At 42.3% G+C, this 22,696-nt stretch overlaps 1 protein-coding gene across 1 annotated transcript in view; it reads left to right on the forward strand.

The window, feature by feature from the left end:
- Window positions 1–22,696, forward strand: part of GALK2 (galactokinase 2) — a 71,355-nt gene that overhangs the window by 14,567 nt on the left and 34,092 nt on the right. Inside the window, exons 4-5 of the mRNA XM_065412144.1 lie at window positions 3,847–3,937; window positions 9,434–9,580. Of these exons, the coding sequence (XP_065268216.1) occupies window positions 3,847–3,937; window positions 9,434–9,580 (238 nt within the window). The remainder of the gene's footprint in view (window positions 1–3,846; window positions 3,938–9,433; window positions 9,581–22,696) is intronic.

Below are 22,696 nucleotides of genomic sequence, written 5' to 3' on the forward strand. Positions count from 1 at the left end.
GATGATAATTATTTGTTTTAAGGCTTTTGCTTCTCCAAGGCTCTGATTTAGGAAAACACTTAAGTATATGTTTACGCCCATCCTTGTTCAGGACAACACTTAAGCACGTGCTTAAATAAGTTTGGTCCTGAATAGGGATGCTTCCCTGAATGGGACTCTAGCTAGTAGGTAAACAATTACTAGGAAGAGCCAGATCTGGTTTTGATGTTTGTTTGAAGGAGAATGGGGTTGACACTTGTCTAGTTTAACATTTCTCCGAGGTGGAAAGGACTGTTGGAAAGAGGATGGTTTAAAGAAATGACTTGGGAAAGATGAGATTAAAGACGTGGTGCAGAGGATACAAAGGGGTCTGCAGTATAAGGGGTACCTGTTCCAGCATGGAGAGGGGAAAACCCGCCTTTCTTCTAATAGAAGAATGAAGAGGAACCTATGAGTTGAAACTCACTCCTCACAAGGGAGCATTGGACCCTTTGGATGCATGTTTTATAGTCCTGCCAGTACAAACTACACTTTATTGTATACACTACATGGTGCCATTTTCCCTCTTGATGCAGACACCTAACTTCTAGCAGTGTTAATTGGAGTAGTGCACCTGTGTCAAGCCCCTTCTGCATTACTGATTAATTTTAAATTGATTCAATAGAGACTTTTGACCAAGTTATTTCCATTATGCTGCTTTAATTTTTATCTAACTTAGCAAAATACAGGAATATAATCAAAGACCTGTGTATTCCATGTTTCTGTAGCTGAAGAATTTGCTATGGAATTTGTTTTATCCACTTGCCACAGAATTATGATTCTGAAACAAAATTTTCCTCTTTTAAGAAAATTGTATTTCTAGCCCTTACGGTTATGAAGGCAACCTTGAAAATGTGAGCTGTGTTTAAACCGAGAGTCCTTAGATAGTATGAGTAGCAGAATTGTTCAACTAATCCTGTATTGCCTTCCACACCTCCTCAGTTTCCAACACCCTAATGGTACGTCTACACTGCATCTTGGAGTGAGACTTGAGCTAGTGTGCTAAAAATAGCAGTATGAATGTTGTGGCTTGGGCTCTAAAGCCAACCCAGTCCCCCAGGCTTGAGTGCCCAAGCTCCAGCCTGAGTCACAGTATCCATATTGCTATTTTGAGCATACAGGCTCAAGTCCCACTAGCACAAGCCTATCTAGCATGAGCCTCATAGGCTCGCTCCCAGCTGGAGTGTAGACATACCCTAACTGTGCCCCAAAAATCTCCACCTTTCCTGCGACATCTTTAGTGATGCCATTAGGCATTGTACACACAAAAATCTGCAGCACATTGAAAACTGAAAGTGAGGGGGGCAGTGTAACTAAATTGAATTTAATATCTAAATATATAATTCAGGGTCTCTGTATTGATTTTGTGTCTCATATTCAGATTTAGTTCATTAAAAACCTTTCATTTGTTAACAGATATGAAACTGCTGCAGAGTTCAGGGTCTTCTGCAAAATTTAGCTTCATTTTGCTGAGGGCCTTGGTTATAATCCACTTGGCACTATTTAAATAATGAAAATCTTAATACACATAGGTAGGGTGACCATATTTCTCTGTGCTGAAGACGGGACACCTGGTAAAATTACTCCTATTCAAGCGAGTTCAACGGCAATCAGAACTATGCAGTACAAATGTTCAAATTAACATCAGGTTGACTGAGCCCCCATTAAAAGAAATATGGCATAGTTGGATTCTTTTTATTTACTTTCTTATCTTTAAGGCTTTAGGGTTCACACAGGGAGAGGTGACACACACACATTCCCATACATCGTGTGTGTGTGTGTGTGTGAGAGAGAGAGAGACCAACTGACCTGACCCTCCCTGCCCGGCCCTCTCCGCCTTCCATGCCTGGCTGGGCCCCCGGGATGGATCCGCCTTTCCTGGGATCTGGCACCACATCTTCCTAACCCAACACACGGGCAGGGGACACGCAGAGCCACATTCCCCCCCCTCCCAGATTTCTGCCAGGGTTCACACCAGCAGCAGCCTTTTGGCACTGTGCGGAAGGTCAGGGATGGGAGCTGCTTCCAGACGCAGGGGATGGGCGGCGGGTGGGGGGCGAGGGATGACCTAGCCCGTGTCTTTACAGAGCTCATCTCTTCTTCTTTCTCCCCACTCTCCCTCCCCATGGCTGGAAGCAGCTTGTCCCTTCCTGCCCGCACAGTGTTGAAAGGCAGTTAACACCTCCAGGCTGCTGCTGGCCACCGACATAACCCCGCCGCCTCCTGTCCGGTCTCCTCTCTCCCACTCCCCTACAGCCCAGGCAGGAAGGAATTAAGCCCTAAGGATGCATTGTGCACCAGGGCCCTCAGCAGGGGAAGGTGCTTAGGGGGTGGAGCAGCCCCACGCTTTCTGGAGGCAGGACCCAGGGCAGGGAAGGGTGGGGGGTAAAAAGGGTTCTAAGCTCCTGTCCCATGGGCTGCTGTGGAGCCTGCAGGTTTGGGGCGTGAACAGGCTGGGAAAGAGCTTAGCTGAGGAGCGGAGAGGCTTCCCCATGCCAGTGCTGCGGGGGTTTTTGGCACACATAGGGCTCAGCTCCTGGCCAGTGCCCTGGGCCGGAGAGTCTTGGACTTTCCCAGGCTGCTGGCCCAGTCAGAGGCAGTGGAGGAAGGAAGGAGCCTGCCGGCCAGGCTGTTGGTGAGCTGAGCCCTCTGACCAGGGGCTGGTTCTCCGCACAGCACTGGGAGCGGCAGAGCGGTGGGGGGAGGGGGAAGGGGTAAAGCAGGGAGAGGACAGTGAGAGGGGGGCACGTAAAAGGCTGATGGGTGGGCAGCAGAATACACACGTAACCGGCCGCCGCCTGGCGCCTGCCCGTACTCACCAGTCACTGCTGCTTGCAGCGTGCAGCCAATGCCAGCCAGAAATGGGAGGGGGGGCGGGGCCCTGCCAAGAGCCCGCATGCAGCGGGGGCTGCGCTGACGGACCAGCAGGGGGTTGCAGTTGGCCCCGTGCGCTGCATCTTCGCCTTGCCACCAGCCTTGCACACCTACCCCCATCGTTGGCCACTGGATTCCCCCGTTCACCACTGGTGGGTGGGCAGCTGGCAAGCAGGGATCCGGCCAGCAGCAGGACCCACCAGTACTGATGGAGGGGGGGGGGGGAGAGAAGAGACAGAAAATATGGCACAATTTGTCCATTTTTAAGAAAAAGTCGGGACACCTGCAGGAGGGCTTAAATACGGGACTGTTCCTTTAAAAACGGGACATCTGGTCACCCTACACATAGGTATCTTCAAAAGGATGCTTTTTTGTTATAAAATATATATTTAAAAAATACAAATGTTCACACCTATTCTGTCACTGATCACTTAGAATATTAAAAAGAAAGAAATAAAAATTGCATTTTTGTTTTAATACCAGAGTGTGGTAGATGTTTTTTAAAAACAAAACCAATCGCCTTATCTCATTTTTCTCAGCATTGCCAGAAAATACACTAGTCAGTTTCCTTTTCTGGTTATAGCACAACGTTGCAAAATTTGGGATGCAAACTTTGCAGGTAATTTGTTTGTTTTAAACAGCTGCTTCCATTGGAATGTTTTAAAAGGCATGAAATCATTTTTGGTGTTCAGTTTCATAATTTGTTTTTACAAAGCTTAGTTTTTGGGCCAAATTTGATGTATTAGCAATGTTTCTATTAAACAGCTTTTTTGTACAGTCGATGAATAAGGTGGAAGAAGAGCCAGAGGAAAAGAATGTAATATGTATTGTATAAAAAAAAATGACCTGGACAAAATTTAAATGTTGCTGTTTCATCAGCAGATGGCAGCAATAAGCCATGGAACTAAACTTACTGACATTTTTATAGACTTTGTGTTATATCTGTTTTTGCAGGGACTTCAGTACTAGTGTGAATAACATTCACGTTAACAAAACCAAACCCGTGTGGCACAACTACTTCTTATGTGGGTTGAAAGGAGTTCAGGTAAACCAAATTCATTTAACACGTATGTATTATATGGGCTACCTTTTAAGATTAAAATATAATGTGGGTGTATATTATATAATGTCCTATTACAGTCATTTATAAAATATATTATTTAATAGGGCATTATTTACCCATACAACTTCATTTTCACCATAATTTGTAGCTGTCTTTTGCATCCTGTTAACTAAAGTACTTTTTTATATTTATATTAAAATTTGTAAAATATTTTTGTTTTGCTTGTATGAAAATATTTGCAGGATACAAAACCTACATTAGATTGATTATATACATTATTATACAGAACAGTGTATTAATTTTGTGGGATCATGATCAGACTCATTGACTATTTCAGTTTACATTTTTCTATTTTAAAGTTAGACACATTGCTGAACAGAACCACATGCTTAAGATTTATTTTTAAAAGGGGGCTGTAGGTTTGGAAATATGGAACCTAAAATAATAATTTCTTCCCTCCTCCCTGTCCTCCAAGTGAAGACTATTTTAAAATGTAAATAATTCCTAGGAGTATTGGAAAGACATACAGACCCCTCCTCCCCACCGCCCCAATGCATGAGAACCAAATAGTGAAATTGACTGGTCCTATTGCACATGCTAGGCACAAGGAAATGCAACCTCCTCCCCTCCCCCCCAAACTTGATAAAGCAAGCAAAATAAATTAGTTTTTAAAAAACAGTTTCAGTTGCAATAATCTGCTGCAAATGATTAGCTGTACAGGCTTTTCAATGCATGTCTTTGGGGTGGGATTTTCAAAAGCTCATAACTCACTTAAGAGCTAATTACCATTGAAAGCCATTGTACTCCTGACTCACTTAGGTGCTTTTGAAAGTACCACCCTTTTAGCTTAACTATGCCTTTTAAAAATCATACTTGATTCAGAACGAAACAACAGCTCTTGCTTTATTAGGCTGAGAAAAAAAATGTACTGTGAGTACATCTACTTCTGTCTGAAACTTTGACAGAATGGTGAATGTTCAGTTCAATAGTTCATTTAGCACCTTTAAAACGTGTTATACTATGCAATCATAGTAACAAACTATTCTCTTTATGATCTAAAATTCCTAAGTCACTGCCCTATATGTTTCAAGCCCCAGTCAGTGACTCCTATTTGCCCTGATGTGAATATTTTCAATCTCTGAATTGCTCCACAAGTAAAACATTCATTTAATTTGTATTTACTTTGGCAATTTATGATAGTTTTCTTTACAGTAAAATGGCTTAGAGAAACAAGACTTAAGTGGCCCTACATATTTTGGGGTCTGCTTTTGAGAGTTAGATCTTAAAAACAATTTTTGAAGCTTGATGGTTAATATGCAAAGCAGGTTTGTATACGCTAATGCTGGCAGAAAATAAGCATAAATGCTACAGACTCTTAAGAAACATTCAAATGCAAATACTAAGAGGGTCCAAGGGGATAATCTGTTTATATGAAATTGAACATGTTATCCTTTTGGGATAGAACTATTGCTGAACTTGGCAAAGTCCATTTTTATTTCTGAAACTGGAGTAAGTTTTTTATTTAAACATTGCGTGATAAGTTTGCAAGTCTGATTCACATTGAAGACAACCCCGTGGATGAGTTTCTGGTTAAATATATTACTCAAGTGGTTTTTTTAAACAAGCTTGTCTGATGTTCTGCATGAAAGGACGTTGGCAGCAATAGCATTTCAATTAATAATTTGTTTGTATTTCTGGAAAGGGAATTTTTAGATAATTTGTAGCAATGAAGAGACACATTCAACAAGATCTATTTTCTTGTGCTGCATGAACTCTGCCCTTATTGCCTACAGTTGGCTTTATTTCAGGAACAGTAATAGATTTTTTTTGTAGAGGGGAAGAAAAGAGGGGAGCTTTTTTCTGAGAAATGTTGCCATTTCTCAAGTCATTGTGACAGTTACGTAAATCTGCATTGGCACAATGACGTATATGTATTTATACAATTTATGTGGGTGATATTTTGGTTGGTACAATATATTGTTTATTTTGAACCAAAGTGGGCTAGAGATTATATAAAAATTGTTAAGTAAGAAGAGAACTAAAATGTTTAAAAATGTAAGAACAGAATACAATCTACAGATAGTGTTTTGGGATCCATGAATGAAAATTTATATATGATATTAATCTTGTGTATGTGCGCACATTTTGAGCCACAGGAAAATCTCTAAAGTTATCCCTTTGCTTTAAATATAAATAGTAAGATAGCAGTCATCAAAAGCAGAGTGATCTCACATAAGCTCATAACTTTAGAATTAGAAAAGGTCCTCTCTTACTTGTACAAATATTTCTCATATTTCTCATATCACACTACCTACTATTATTTACTGTATACATATAATTAATGTTTAGGCTTTCTACCAAGTGACTTCATTATACTGTATAATACTGCTAATATAACTTTATACAAACACAATTAATATTAACCACAAGTGGTAAGAATGCAAGCCAAAACATGAAAAGATTAGATTAAAGAATATTTAGATATTCAAGTCGGCAGCCTAACTTCGATACCTGGAAAGATACTAGAATAAATTATTAAACAATGAATTTGTAAGCACCTGGAGGACAATAGGGTTATAAGGAATAACCAGCATGGATTTTTCAAGAACAAATCATGTCAAACCAACCTAATTTTTCTTTGACAGGGTTACTGGCCTAGTGCAGGGGTGGGAAAACTGCGGCCCACGAGCCGTTTTAAGCTGGCTCGCAGCTCCCGCTAGGGAGTGGGGTCGGGGAACACACCATGCGACTCGGCCCCGCTCTGGCTGGAGCACTGGGTTGGGGGCTGGACCAGGCGGCTCGGCCCCGCTCTGGCTGGGTTGGGGTCCGGACCACGCGGCTCAGCCCCACTCTGGCGCTCCGGCTGGGGCGCTGGGTCGGGGGCCACTCTGGCACTCCAGCTGGGGCACTGGGTCGCGGGCTGCACCACGCGGCTCAGCCCACTCCGGCTGGGGCGCTGGGTTGGGGGCCGCTCCGGTGCTCCAGCTGGGGCGCTGGGTCGCAGGCTGCACCACGCGGCTTGGCCCAGCTCCAGCTGGGGCGCAGGGTCAGGGGCCGTACCATGCAGCTCCCGGAAGCCGTGGCATGGCCCTGCTCCAGCTCCTATGCGCTCCAATGGTCCCCTCCGGCACTCCAATGGGAGCTGCAGGGGTGGTGCCTGTGGATGGGGCAGCCTGCAGAGCCGCCTGGCTGCGCCTCCGCATAGGAGCCAGAGAAGGGATATGCCACTGCTTCCAGGAGCCGCTTGAGGTAAGTGCTGCTCGGAGCCTACACCCCTGAGCCTCTCCCCTCGCCCCAACCTCCTGCCCCAGCCCTGATCCCCCTCCCGCTCTCCAAACCCCTTGATCCTAACCTGGAGCACCCTCCTGCACCCCAAACCTCTTATCCTCAACCCCACCCCAGAGTCTGCACCCCCAGCCAGAGCACTCACCCCCTCCCGCACCCCAATCCCAATTTTGTGAGCATTCATGGCCCGCCATTCAATTTCTATTCCCCGATGGGCCCTCGGGCCAAAAAGTTTGCTCACCCTTGGCCTAGTGGATAGGGGGAAGCAGTAGATGTGATATATTTTGATTTTAGTAAGGCTTTTGACACAGTCCCGCATTATGTTCTCATAAGCAAACTAGGGAAGTTTGGTCTAGAAGAAATAGCTATGAGATGGGTGCACAACTGGTTCAAAGACTGTACTCAAGGAGTAGTTATTAATGGTTCTCTGTCAAATGAGGAGGACATATCTAGTGGGGTCCTGCAGGGGTCAGTCCTGGATCCGGCACTATTCAATCTTTTCAATATTGACTTGGATAATGGAGTGGAAATATAAAATTTGCAGATAACACCAAGCTGGGAGGGGTTGCAAGCACTTTGGAGGACAGGATTAGAATTCAAAATGCCCTTGACAAATTGGATAATTGGTCTGAGTTCAACAAGATGAAATTCAATAGTGGTGAGTGCAAAGTATTGCACTTAGGAAGAAAAACCAAATGTACAACTACAATATGAGGAATAGCTGGCTAGATGGTAGTACCGCTGAAAAGGATCCTGGGGCTATAGTGGATCACAAATTGAATATGAGTCAACAATGTGATGCAACTGCGAAAAAGGCTAATATCATTCTGGGCTGTACTAACCAGAGTGTAACTGGGGTGTAAACCACGGGAGGTAACTGTCCTGCCCTACTCAGAGGCCTCCTCTGGAGTTCTGTGTCCAGTTCTTGGTACCTCGCTATAGGAAAGAAGTGGGCAAATTCGAGGGAGTCCATAAGAGAGCAACAAAAGTAATCAAAGGTTTAGAAAAGCTGACCTATAAGGAAAGGTTAAAAACACTGGGCATGTTTAGTCTTGAGAAAAGAAGGCGGAGGGGGAGGGAGTGGGCTAATAACTATCTTCAAATATGTTACGGGCTATTATAAAGAGGACAGGGATCAATTGTTCTCTGTGTCTGCTGAACGTACGACAAGGAGTAATGGGCTTAATCTGCTGCAAGGGACATTTGGGTTAGATATTAGGAAAATCTTTCTATTTGGAAGGCTAGTTAATCTCTAGAGCAGACTTTCAAGGGAGGTCATGGAATCCCCATCATTTGAAGTTTTTAAAAACAGGTTGGATAAAGATCTGTCAGGGATGGTCTAGGTTTACTTGGTCCTGCCACAGCGCAGGGAGCTGGATTTGATGACTTTCCAAGATCCCTTCCAGCTCTACATTTCTCTGATTCTATATCTGATGTCTGTTTGATTCCGGGAGTTTGCATTCTTACTCGCTGTCACAGTTTGGGCTGCATGTAAAACTACCACATGGCTAAAATGTCTCTTAAACTTCAGTTTTACAAGGATCTCTGCAAATTTCCAATGAATTTTGGATTACAAATGCAGAATGCTGGCTCTGGAAGTATCTTATATTAGGAGACCCTGAATTTGGGGACTATTGTAACATCACAGGGCATGAGTCACAACAGAAGAGTATCTAGAGGTAGAATGGAAATCAATAGTTCTGTGCTTTAGTGCCTTTTCTAATTTAGTGGAGACTATAATAGGCTATTTTCTCTTTCAATTCAGAAATATTAGTGGTAGTTGAGCTGTGGAGCAGTTTCAAGAATAGAAAAAAACCAAACGTTCTAAGCCCCATAATTCAGCAACAACTTCTCTGAGAGACCTCAGAAAGGCTCTGCTGTCCTTAGACTGAGCATGCAAAATATCAGGTTTAAAATAATATTTTTAAGTGAAGAAGGGGTATCAAGATATAAACAAAATATGAAATGGTCTTAAAATCTTATATTCATGCACTTCTCTTCTGAATTTTAATCTTGTTTTTTAAGGACCAGAAATGAAAATTTCAGAAACCCCCTGACTCTTTATGGTGACACCAAACAGCAAATCAATAGTTCAACAACTCAGCAACAGAAATCTCTTCCTAAGCATGGGATAATTGAAAGTCTAAGGCGGTCTGTACTTGATACTCAGATTGTTTATTTTTTCATTGTTAGGAACATTTCGGTCTTAATAGCTCAACTGGAATGAATTGTCTGTTAGATGGAACCATCCCACCAAGTTCTGGTCTGTCTAGTTCCAGTGCCTTGGTATGCTGTGCGGGACTTGTGACGCTTACAGCTAATGGAAAGACCCTTTCAAAGGTAATTTACTGTAAAACCCAAGAGTATTAACTGTAAAATACAACTTTAAATATTGTTAACATCCATAAACTTTAAAGACACAATGCAATTGTTTTTACAAAGAACTGTTGGATATAAACTTAAAATATTGCACAATTGAGGAAACATCTTTGGCCAAATTTTGGCAGGCTTTAAGTTTGGCAAGGAAACAGGCATACATTAAAGCTGCAGAAAGAGCATTATTGTAAGGCTGTATTTTGGCCAACTCAAGTCTCACACATGGCCATCCCTGGACCAGATGTAATCTCTGCAAGCCAGGATTGAGCATATATGTTCTAAAGCATGTGGACCACACCCTCTGACCCTTATACTCCCTGCCTGAATGACTTTCTGTGGCTCTAGTAGCAAAGCATCTGTTGAAAGCCTGTGGAGCAACTTCTTAATGGATTATAGTCGAGGCAAAATAGGAGTAGAAATCTTCCATCCCACTCTCCCTGCTGTGTTTTGAAATGAACCCATTTACAGTCCACATCCAGAATTTAGGCCTCAATCTTTAAACAAATATTGTTCCTCAAAAACAAACCCAGTGTAAGTGAATTGTTACCACTAAAACGTTTAGTAGACTTTTGTTCATGTGTCAAAACACTTCTGCAGTAGTCATGGCGTTTGAAGGTACCACATGGAGCAATAAAGTTCAGTCAGGTGGAAATGTCTGGTAGAATCTAGAATCTTAAATTCAAACATCAGGAAGAGAAAAGATATTGTGTACACTTGTGCCCGTTGCCTAGTCATTGTAATAAGTGGATTCACATTCCATAACAGAGGAAGTGAGTATCTGCAATGATCCATAAAACTGACAGCGATCAGAAAGCCTGAAATTTATTAGTTAGTAGAAATTGGTAACTTGAACACTAAGAACAGGCTTGCTGTATGCTACGTAATACTGTACAGTTCTGTTAAGAAAAAATAAGTTACAGTATGTACCTTTGGCTGGATGTGCACATAAACTCACACGTGGTCTTGGAGTATAGATCTGCATCATGCCAGACCTGTTCTGAAGAAGGTCAGCCAGGTGCAAAACGTTTGGTTGTGTTGAGTATGATGTTGGGTGATAGCACTGATGAAGTCTGTGGCAGCACTGCAGACTTTTTTATAGCATGGTAGAAAACAAGAAGTCTAGTGCCAAAGGCAAGTTTTTGCACCTAGCACAGAAAGCTTTATACCCACCTTGGCCCAGATTCTCTGCTGCACCAAGCTTACGTTTGGCATAGCAGAGAGATAGGGGCGTTCAGGGATCTGGGGCACTCTGAGCCCTAGTGTAAAGTAGAGCACTTGAGCGTTTGAGCCCTAAGGAACCATTTACCAGCTCAGTATAAAATATATAAAATATGCTGTGGCCCCTCCCCTGCCAGCCCTAACGTGCATCTTGCACTTGGACCAAGTGGTGGGTGTTGCAGGGGCCAGCAATACCAGCTGTGTATCAGCTGGGAGCTTCCCTATGCCAGGGGATTTCTCAGCTGGACAGAGATAGGTGCTTTCTAGAACCTTGACACTTCTCAGACCAGAACTTTCTGGGGTCTCTATATTTATTTATGTATTTAATTTTTTTGGAGGAAAAATCCCCTAAAAGGAGATATTGTTAACGTAATTAAAGATCCTGAAGTAATCGATAACTCTTATAGAAAATACATCAGTGCAAGTTGCCATACCGTCGCCTCCCCCAAGGCATTTGATATAACAGAAATGACAACTGAAGGTAATTTATATAAGTTACAATGTCTTGTCATCAATGTGGACTGTCCTGATAAGGTTATAAGAGAGGGTTGACTTTTTGTCCCTGTTGATGGGTGTTGCTAAGCCTTAAACACATGCTTTGCAGAAGCAGTGCACAGAAACTTTTGGCTTCAGAATAAGATTTGGCTGAATGGTAGGAGTTCTGTGGCCAAAATTCTGGAATTTTGACCTTTTGCTGAATGGAACAGTTATCTGTTTTCTTGATGCAGAAACCTATTTTTATGAAGATACTTTGAGTTATAGTTTTCTCTTTCCTGGTAATGAGAGTTTTAAATAGTGGACTGAAAGTAAAAGTAACTGGAAATTAAAGTGATCCTATGATATTCTCCCTTAACATGAGGCTTTGCGTCTGTAAGATAAAGAAAAGAACAAGAGTACAAAATGAAAGTGCAGTGCAGTCTTACCTGGGTTTCAGTGCTGGCTTTTAAAAATAGATTTTTTTGTAGCGGCTATAAGTCAGCTAAAAAAAAAAATGTTGTCACTAATTATTGTGTATAAAAGTCTGAAAAAGGGCATTGTTTTAGTTTGCCTAGAATTATTTAAAAAAAAAAATCATCCACAAAATAGTTTAGGCAAAATACCAGTCCAAGTCAATTCAACCAGATGTGCAATGTTAACCAGTTGCAGTACACTAATATTCAATTTGTAATATAGAAAATTTAAAATGAAATGTTTAAAAAGAGTTCATCTCTTCTATAGCAAGATTCCAATCCAACCCTACACTAGCATAACACCAAGAATGCTAATGTTCAGTAGTATCATTTGATTTTAAAATTGTCTTTATGTTAATATTAGGAAAACAGAGCCTCATAAACAGAGCTTTTCAGCATGAAAAAGTCTTGTCAACAATGGAAGCAGAATGAAGTTTTAAATTGTCCTAGTGTCATGTTTTCTGGTAAAATTTGTGAGCACAGTAGATTAGCTAGTACATTTGAATAATTAGATTTATTTGATTTGAGTGAATTGACCCTGGTGTTGTGCTGCAAATGAGAAGTCTTGCTGTGCTGAGGTTTGTTAGGCCACCTCTACGTTTTTTCCATTGCTTAGAGCAGGATGGCTAAGTACATATTTACCTCCTATGTAAACTAAGGCAAAAACATATAGCATATTAAACATACAAGCGAAACATTGAGTGGCTGAGGTTGAACGACATTTAGATACATTCTTAGAAAGAGCAATTACAGTGGTTTGATGGAGCCGTAGATAAGAGGCCCAAATCTACTCAGCTTTGGCAAAGCTCCCATTGAGTTCAGTGGGAGCAGGCCTAATGCAATACATTTATATTTACTAATTGGGGGCCTAATCCAATGCCATGACGTTTGTAGAATGATTCCCACTGACTTGCACTGGATTAGGCTAAAATAAATTACCAATAAAACTAGCCTTGAGTTTCAAAAGGCTTCAGGATTGGAGTTATAAAACTGAATAAATGAAACCTGCACTTGTTCACACGTTGGATGTGCAATTATTTTCATGCTGCAATAGCTGGGTGCAAATTTATGAAACCACTTTCAAAAATTTGGTCAGTGCACTATGTAGATATTTAAGCAAAGATCCTATCTCATGCAAGTGTACTTTGTAAAGAATGAGGCAAGAGAAGTATAAGAAATGGGATATAGAAACAGAACAGCAGTTTGCAGGGAGTTTGCATTTGTACTGTGGACTGTGTGTACTTCCTGGTATATTGTTGAACATACATACATTTTATGAAAGCGAAACTTTGTTATTTTAGGCAAGTATGCTGTCTAATAATGTGAAATTAGTTGCTCCGTGGCTGATTTTATACGAATTGGAAATCAAAATAGATGAGTTTGGGCCTGATCCTGCGATGTGATCTACACACCCCAACCCCCTGCCCCAGCCTGGAGCCCCCTCCTGCACAGCACCCCCCCCCACCCCAATCCCCAGCCCCACCCCAGAGCCCACACCCCCAGCTGGAACCCTCACCCCCCCACCACCACCCCAACCCCCTGCCTCAGCTCGGAGCTCTCTCCTGCACCCTGAACCTTTAATTTCTGTCTCCACCCGGACCCTGCACTAGGGTTACCATACTCAAAAAATAAAAAAAGAGGACACTCCACGGGGCCCTGGCCCCACCCCTTTCCCACCCCCGCCCCAACTCCGCCCCTTCCCCAAAGTCCCCGCCCTAACTCCCCCTCCTCCCTCCCAGCCACGCGAAAAGGGCTGCCCAAGTGCTACCGGCTTCACGGTTTGCCGGGCAGCCCCCAGACCCTGCGCTCCTGGCCGGCGCTTCCCCAGCGCAGCTGGAGCCCGGGAGGGGAAGCGCCCAGCCGGGGGCGCAGGGTCTGGAGGCTGCCCGGCAAACCGTGAAGCCGGTAGCGCTCGGGCTTCGGGCAGCCCCCATGCCTCCGGACCCTGCGCCCCCGGCCGGGCACTTCCCCTCCCGGACTCCGGCTGCTGTGCTCCTCCACTGACTCTTCGGCTCTGTTTAAGAGCCGAGCTGCCCGAGCGCTACCGGCTTCGGGCAGCCCCCATGCCTCCGGACCCTGCGCTGCCGGAGCAGAGCAGCTGGAGCCCGGGAGGGGAAGTGCCCGGCTGGCGGCTGGGGTCCGGAGGCAAGGGGGCTGCCCGAAGCCCGAGCGCTCGGGCAGCTCGGCTCTTAAACAGAGCCGAAGAGTCAGGGGAGGAGCAGAGCAGCCGCGGGAGGGGAAGTGCCCGGCTGGTATTTTCCCGGACATGTTCGGCTTTTTGGTAATTCCCCCCGGACGGGGGTTTGATTACCAAAAAGCCGGACATGTCTGGGAAAAAACAGACGTATGGTAACCCTACCCTGCACCCCCAGCCCATGGCCCATACCCCCCCCCATCCCAACCCCCTGCCCAAGCCCAGAGCCCTTTCCTGCATCCCAAACCCCACATCCCTGGCCCCACCCCAGAGCCCGCACCCCCAGACAGAGCCCTCACCCCCCTCCCACACCCCACACCCCAACCCCCTGCCCCAGCCTGGTGAAAGTGAATGAGAGTGGGGGAGAGCGAGCGACAGAGGGAGGGGGGATGGAGCGAGTGGGGGCGGGGCCTCGGAGAAGGGGTGGGGTAGGGGTGTTCCGTTTTGTACGATTAGAAAGTTGGCAACCCTATTGCAGGATGGGGGCCATAGACTTTTGAGGATCTGGACCTTAGGACTTAGCTTTAGGTTTTTTATGTTGTGTTTTTGTTTCAGTTATTGGGGCAGGGAGGTTACACAAAAAGGTCTTGATGCCAAATTCTTATATGAGCTTGGGTCCATGTGCTGACTAAGGAACTGATCCAAAGCCCTATTGAAGTCAGTGAGTTTTTCTATTTATTGCAGTGGGCTTTGAATCAATCACTAACTGCATAAATTTTGAGTGTTGTTAGTCAAGAGGTATACTATAACAATGAAAGGGATCTTCGAATCAAAATTTATAATGTAGCAGTTTTGACTTGTGAATTAACTCAATGTGTTTATCTTGGCACAAAGATATGTTGTTTTTACATTGGTTTATATCTTCTAGCTTTTTAGTTCAATACTCTGCTAATTGAATACATCCTTAGACTATTGAATCAGGGATCATTCTTTCAGTTTAAATGAAAATGATAATCTAGTTTTATATACAACTAAGGTCTTAATATTTTGCTTTTTGTATATCAACATTGAGAATGGATGGTTTTATATTTTATATTTTAAATTCAATGTTTTATAAAAGTGTTGGCCTACATTTAAAAAAAAAGGTGACTAGTGATTTTTGGGTGAGTGCTCCGCACTTTCTGAAAACCAGGCCCCTTTTTGCTGTCTCAAGTTAGGCACCCAAAAACGGAAGCGCTTTAAATCACTAGGCACTTTTGAAAATCTAGGCCATTAGAAATAATGATGGAAAGAGGCGAGTCGGTTTGTGAAGGCCAGCGTTCCCCCCTTTTGCAGTGCACTACATTGGGAAAAGATAAATAGGGACATTAGCTTTGCACATTAGATAGAACATCATTTTTGCAGCTCAAGTGAATAGCATTGGTAGCACAAAGTGTTGTGTTTGTATTTATTTTAAGTGCATTATTTTAGTCTTGGATCCAGTGTTTCAGATAAGTCAATGGTGTTTTAATTAAAAAGGAAATTCAGAGGACACATGGCTTTAAATGTGGTTTTAGTCTGAAAAGTGTCTACCTAACAATGCCATCTGGAGGGGGTGGAGGAGAGTGTGTTCCGTGTTTATGGCTATCATTGAGAGACAGTAAAAATGGAATTGCAAGATGCTGTTTGAAGAGTCACTTTTCAGTGTAGAACCACACTTAAAATAGTCTGTTGTACATAGAAGAGAAAGTACCAACCGCTGGTCTAAATCCATTCTGATCCATCAATATGACTTCAGCAGGACTTACATGTGGGATAAACCACACCCCTGTACAGAAAGTCACCGCAAGGCCTAAACAAGCTTAAGTCTAGTGTTTACTTGGGATTTAAGTGGTTCATAGCCTTGTGGTAGTCTTCTGAACAAGGTCAATTTCATCCTGTTTGAGTAAGGGCTGTAGGATCAGGATCTTTGTGAACTAATTCTGGAAACTTTAGACAGAAAAGCAATGTTTTCTGTCATTTTCTCAGCTAAGTTATACAGAATAAGCCTCTGCACAACACAGGGCCTGATCCAAAACATGCTGAAACCCGTGGGACTCTTTCCATTGACTTTGATGGGTTTTGGAACAGGATCGTAATTTCTTTCAGAAGAGAAAACACTGGGTTTTTGAGCTGGCACTGCTAGCATTTGTTAAGGATTTATTTCAGATATGCAGACCAATCAGAATTTTGGGGTATGACACCTTAGGATAATTCTCACAGTGATTAATTGTAATTTCACAGAAAGTCTTATGTGGTAAGTAGCAGGAGTGGATAAATGCTTAAAAAGCAAAAGTTCTGTTTCATGCCGGTGCCCTTAATAAAGAGGAAAGAGAAATATGAAATGAAGGATAAAGAAACCAAATTAAGTTTTGTGGTTGGTTTACACTGTGTACTGTACATGACATAATAGTCTAATGGTTTTTGGGGTTTTTTTTGAAAAGAGAAAAGGACACAGGCTGAGCATGTGCAAAATTCCCAGCTGTGCAGGCCTCAGGATTCATAAAGTGATAGAATAGCTTTGACTCTTTGGTCTCAAACAGCCCAGCAGGAATTCAAATTAGACAGAGAAACAAGGAAACAAACAATATCCCAAGTTTACAGAGCCAATCACATCTAGAGAAATAGAACAGCTAGGTGAAGGCTTCTGGGAATATGCACTCCGAGGATCTCCGTCTTCTCCTGCACAGTCATCACATCATATTTAATGGAGTGCAAAAACTTCGGAGGCTTTAGACCACACAAAAATAAACATAAATACGTTGCCTACAGAACTAGTACACAAACCAGTATAAACAAAATCAAAACGTTTCTGCAGTGTACGTATACAACCGTAGGTTGCCAGTGCCACCGCTAAAGCTGGGCTTTAGCATGTTGGGGGCTTTGTGCTGACCATTCGCACCCGGATGATTTTCACCCTCAGAATTTAGCAGTGGAATTTTCAAAAGCATTCAGCATTAGCCTTTTCTGCTCCCACTGAAGTCAATGGTAGAACTTCCATTGCCTTCAATGGGAGAAGAGTTAGGCCAACACCAATGTCTTTTGAAGATCCCACCCTGATTCTGAAACCCCTGTGCATTGAGGAAGGGTCTCAGAATTGTGCCTTTAGCCACCTCCCCTCTGGCCTCAATTTCCCTACCTGTAAAATAGGGTAACAGTCAGCTACCTTACCGGAGTTTTTGTGAGGATGAATGTCTATAAAGTGACTTGAAGTTATAGAATGATATGTGCAACGGTTAAATTTAGATTATTTTATAACATTACTAAAGGGAGTTTTTCCATTTCCTTTCTATTTTAAAAGTATCTGTCAAATTAAGGTGATTGAGCTTGGTGCTGGAAAACAAAGTTGCTTATCTATAAATACACATGTAGACTTTATATTTTAAGATGTTGTTATAAAGCACTATCAAAGATTCCAGGCCTCCTTCCCATCATAGAAAAAAAAATTCCAGAGCTATTAACAAGTTGTTAGGTTTGACTGTGTTTATTCAAATCAAGTGGAAGCAGAGCTCTTGGAGCAGCTTGTGTGGTAATCAAAGGCCATAATCTCTCATGAACCAGACTGGAAATCCACCATTTAAGTATGTTAAAGGACAGACGACGTCAAGTTAAAATGACTGTGGTTATGATGACATCCAGATAATATCTGACAAATATTTTCTTGCTTCTGATGAAAATAAGTATCATTACCTTGCAAAACATATGTGAAATTCAGGTAATAGGAATTTAGCATGCAGACTGTAAGCCGATGGTCACCTTCATTAGTCTCTAAGTATTAGGTTATTTTATACACAAAATATATTTTAACATCAGGCCTTTTCTCCCCAGATGCTATCGGATCATATACTCAATGTCTGAGATTGAAAGACTATGAACATTTATGTTGGCTTAAACTATGTCTTTAGTGATGTAGAATAATGATCATGTCATGCTGCTTTTATATGCTGCTATACATATGAAATAGTCATCTATATCTGTAGCTTTATAGTTTTCAGTACTATGAGCTGAAGACCTGATCCAAACCCCATTGAAGAAATGAAAAATCTGCAATGGGTTTTTCCTCAGGCGCTAAATCTTCCACACTTTATCGTGCAAGCAAGTGCTGAAAGCCGCACTGCTTGTGACATATAAAATGAAACTGGACAACACATTGGTAAATGTAAATTAGGAAACATTCCTGCATTGGCTGATAGACTAGGTGGACTAATAGGATTTTTGCATCTCCTGATTCTATGATTTTTTGATCATGTATACACATAGATACCTTCATTTCCCAGAAGTTATATGATGAAAAGAGCTCTTAGAGCACTGACAGTGAAAATGTTTAAAGGCTGTAGCACACTGTTACACGGCTGTTGATAATAGGGGTTTCCCTCACAAGTAATTACCTTTCAAGCAGAAAGGAAACTGAATTTTTGTTATAGAGCTTAAATGTTACAGTGTCACTTTTCCTGCATTCTTTTGTTTGCAAAACCTGATGAACTAACCTTGCCCAAGATGTCTTACATAAAATAACTCAAGTGAATGTAAATTTATACCATCATTGTATAGATAAAGTCAATTCATTTTGTTTGTAGTCGTTCTAGATTTGTATATATCAAGTTTTGGGGTAATGAACTGTGTGCTTTTCCAAAACAAAACCAAGCAACACTAAATTTGTTTTACTAACAAATATTTTCCTGTCTCCCCACTCACTAATTATCCTACTCTTTTAAGGGGTTTAATCTTACATGAGTTTAATTCTTTAAAGATTTATGTGAAATTGAAAGGGATTGGTCACTGGTATGTAATATATTGAAACTGACAGTTTTGATGCAAAATGTTTCGATGCAAAGGGCCACTTTCTGTCCCAATTTACACCCTGTCCCAACCCATACACAGGATGAAAATCAGAGTAGTTGGCCCTTAAGCTCTGTTTGAGCAGGTGGACTATTACACTTCAGTCTTCCTTATCTGGACTTCTCACTCACACACTTCCTTAGCAGTTGTCTGTATATTTGTGGGGAAAAGTCATATAAAGTGAATCACCTTCTGTTTCCATTATAATTCATTGTCTATTGTCATTATCACCACACGGACCGAACTGAGATTAAAGAAACTAAATTAGTGATTAGTAAACTCCCAATGAAATAGGCTCTAGTGGGAAACGGTGTAACAAAATGTCATATCTTAAAAAGGTGAGTGTATGAAAAACAAAGAGGAAACAAAACTTACAGAGTTGGGTTGTGTCTGTGTTTGATGCAGTGAAAGAGAAGGGGTGATGTAGTCAGAGTGACAGGCTAGGAAGATGACCTTAACAGTCATGTTGGGCTGCATTAGTAGGAGCATTGCCAGCAGATTGAGGGAAGTGATTATTACCATCTGTTCGGCACTGGTGAGGTCACATCTGAAGTATTGCGTTCGGTTTTGGGCCCCCCCACTAAAGAAAGGATGTGGACAAATTGGAGAGTCCAGCGGAGGGCAACAAAAATGATTAGGGGGCTGGGGCACGTGACTTACAAGGAGAGGCTGAGGGAACTGGGCTTATTTAGTCTGCAGAAGCGAAGAGTGAGGGGGGATTTGGTAGCAGCCTTCAACTGAAGGGGGGGGTCTAAAGAAGCCTGAGCTCGGCTGTTCGCAGTGGTGGAAGATGATAGAAAAAGGAGCAATTGTGTCAAGTTGCAGTGGGGGAGGTCTAAATTGGATATTAGGAAGAACTATTTCACTAGGAGGGTGGGGCCGCACTGGGTTACCTAGGGAGGTGGTGGAATCTCCATCCTTAGAGGTTTTTAAAGCCTGTCTTGACAAAGCCCTGGCTGGGATGATTTAGTTGGTCCTGCTCTGAGCAGGGGGTTGGACTAGATGACCTCCTGAGGATGGTCTCTTCCAACCCTAATCTATGATTCTATGATTGGAGCTTGTGAGACAAGTGCTCCCCCCTCCCACCTCTGTGGAAAATTTCAACTTTTCACTGAACAAAAATGAAAACCAAAGATTTTTAGCTGAAAACCAAAAACTTTTTGGGTGCTCAGTTTTTCAACAAAAATTTGAGACTTTCTGTGGAAAGCAGACACTTTTAGTGAAAAAAATTCATTTAGTCAAAACCCCATTTTCCATAAAAACAGTTTAGGTGGAAAATTGACCAGCCCTTGTTGTGAGTAATTTCAAAAAATCTTTCCACCTAAAACCAGCAGCAAATACTTCAACTATCTCACCTTCCTCCCACCGCAACTTTGTTAGACTAAACTGTGTCTCCATTGATATGATTTCTTAGGGTAGACTTCTTTGTGCTGTCTATATTGGATAGGAAATACTGTGGCTTAAAGATGAAACAGTTTTTAAGTGGTAGAAATTTCTTTCTTTGTAACCCAAGATTTGACTTACTCCTTATCAGGAAGAACTTTAAACTGTTTCAAACAAAAAACAGAGGTATTTTTTGAAACTCTCCTTCAGATCAAAGGCTAGTCCTGGTCTGCACATGTGAACAAGTTATCCACCCTACAAATGAGTAAGCATTGCCTCCTGGTGATGGATAAATACTGATCAGAATTTAGAATGAGGAGGGGGGAAGAAACAGAATATTCTAAGAGGTGGGTAGATGTGTGTGCCCCACTTTTGCTTTTCCCCCAATTTGCCAACTACTGGTATCTGAAAAAACAGACTTTTTGTTTTAAAGTGCTTGAGAAACAGCAGCTTGCTTAAAAAGTTTACTACTTCTTGCATGTTTCTAAATGAAAGGAATTCTCCTGTGCAACATTAGGTAACAGAATGAATTTTGTGTGCTGTGATTCTGTTCTTGATAATGTTGTTTTGCTCTGTTTTAATTAGGCACATTCTGACTAAATGTAGTTATATTTTCTTTTTATTGCATAAACAAAAAAAAAATGCTAAACATAGTATCTTGTATAACTCCTTGATGCTAAACATCCCCCAAGTCAAGCACTGCCAATCTGCCATGTGAACTGGCCAAGAGATACTAATGTCCTGATTGCGTTTGTCTTTGAGGCAGGAGTTGGAAAGCTACGATATTTGAGGCACCTGCTTACCAGATTGGTGGTGGAGTTTAGTCGTTTCCTGAGAATGAGATGCTCAGTCTCTGGGGGCAGGAGGAGGAGAGGTGCCAGCAATTCATGGTGGTGGCAGGTAGGCGAGGAGATGTGGGGAGGAATAAGAGGAAGAAAGGAATCCGAGGAGGCCTGCTCTGGGGTCAGGATCAGATGACATGAAGGTACCTAAAGATGAAAGGGATAACCACGGACAAAATGAAAACAAACTTAAGCGCCAATCCTCCAAATATGTGTCTCATGATATGGGGCATTACTGCAGTCACTACTACAACTGTAGTACTAGAGGGCTATAGTACATGCATGGAAGTTTTGGCCAATGGAGCTGGGTGGTGGCAGATCCACTGCTCACAATATTACAGTTCAGGGCAGTTGCACCTATATTCCCCTTCCACGGTCCAGCCAGGGCTTCTGACTCCCCAGCTGTCACCTGAGTAAGGACTGCAGGATTTGACCCTAAATGATTAGCATAATAGCCATTTGATAATTAAACAGCCAAGATATAGCACAGCATTGCATCGTGCTGTGTATTCTGCCCAGTGCATTCTGGAGTGTAATAGGTCACTTGATTGTTTTGAGCTGTGCTTGTGGGTGAATTATCATGAACCTATGCAAATTATCATATAGCTGATGTAGGTCATTTGAGGTCATGTGAAATAAAAGTGATAGAAGATACAGTGAAATTACCTCTAGGGTCATCTAGGGAAAATGAATTCTGACCCAGGTCTTTACTAACCGATAAGTACTTAGCTACTCACAGGGCTCAGGAACATTTTTCTCCTGTTTTTTTTGGAAGGCTCAGATCCAGAAAACTATTTTTTGAAGTTGTTTGGTCATTTTTACTGCTCAGTTAAATGGCCCACTTTGTTAATTTTCTACACCAGGTAGCCTGCAAATGGGGTTCTGTGTCCCTCTTAGGACTCACGTGTTGTGTTAGCTAGAATTATTTCACATTCTAGCCACGTTACCACACTCACCACATCGGAGTGGGGTAGTGTGGCTAGAATTCTTCCCTTTTTTGGCCAGTACTGGAGAAATCAGAGGGTTTTGAGAATGTGTGGATTCCAAAAGAATTAGGCAGGGAAAGTTCACATTCCCATGGTACATGAAGCCATTTTTGCTTCTGGGATTTTAAAGCAGTTTTCCTGGTGCTTTTGTGCATTGATGTTAGTATTTTTCTATGTCTTTTTGTGTTACATATATTACCATCACGTCTGAAAAGCTTTAAACCTGCTCCAGAAACAGTTAGTTGAGACAGCATTGCTGAGAAGAAGGAGCACAGCGGTGGGAGGGAATCACAAATGTTAAAGTTCTAGTTCCACTTCTGGGACTGATTTATGTGACAAGTCACAAACATCTTTGCCTCAGTTTCCTTGTCTATAAATTGGGAATAATTCCTGCCTTACAGGGGTGCTGTAAGAATTGATTAGTTAATGTTTGTAAAGTTCTTTGAAGATGTAGTGTACAACAAAAATGCCATTTATTAGATACATAATATGGGGAATGGTAACTGTGCTAACAGTTGTGGGTCTTGAATGTGTGGGAACCATTCATGTATTGTGGTTTGACTGAGAAGTGATGAACCCATGAGAGAGAAGTGGAAGGGCCAGTGGCTGCTCAAGCTATAGGCAAACTAGGTGGCTGCCTAGGCCCTCAGCTTCTACCTAGGGTGCCAGGAGTGGCTGGCTAAACCTAAATGGCACTGTGACCTCATGCA

This window comes from Emys orbicularis, chromosome 10, assembly GCF_028017835.1.
Source record: "Emys orbicularis isolate rEmyOrb1 chromosome 10, rEmyOrb1.hap1, whole genome shotgun sequence".
NCBI lineage: Eukaryota > Metazoa > Chordata > Testudines > Emydidae > Emys > Emys orbicularis.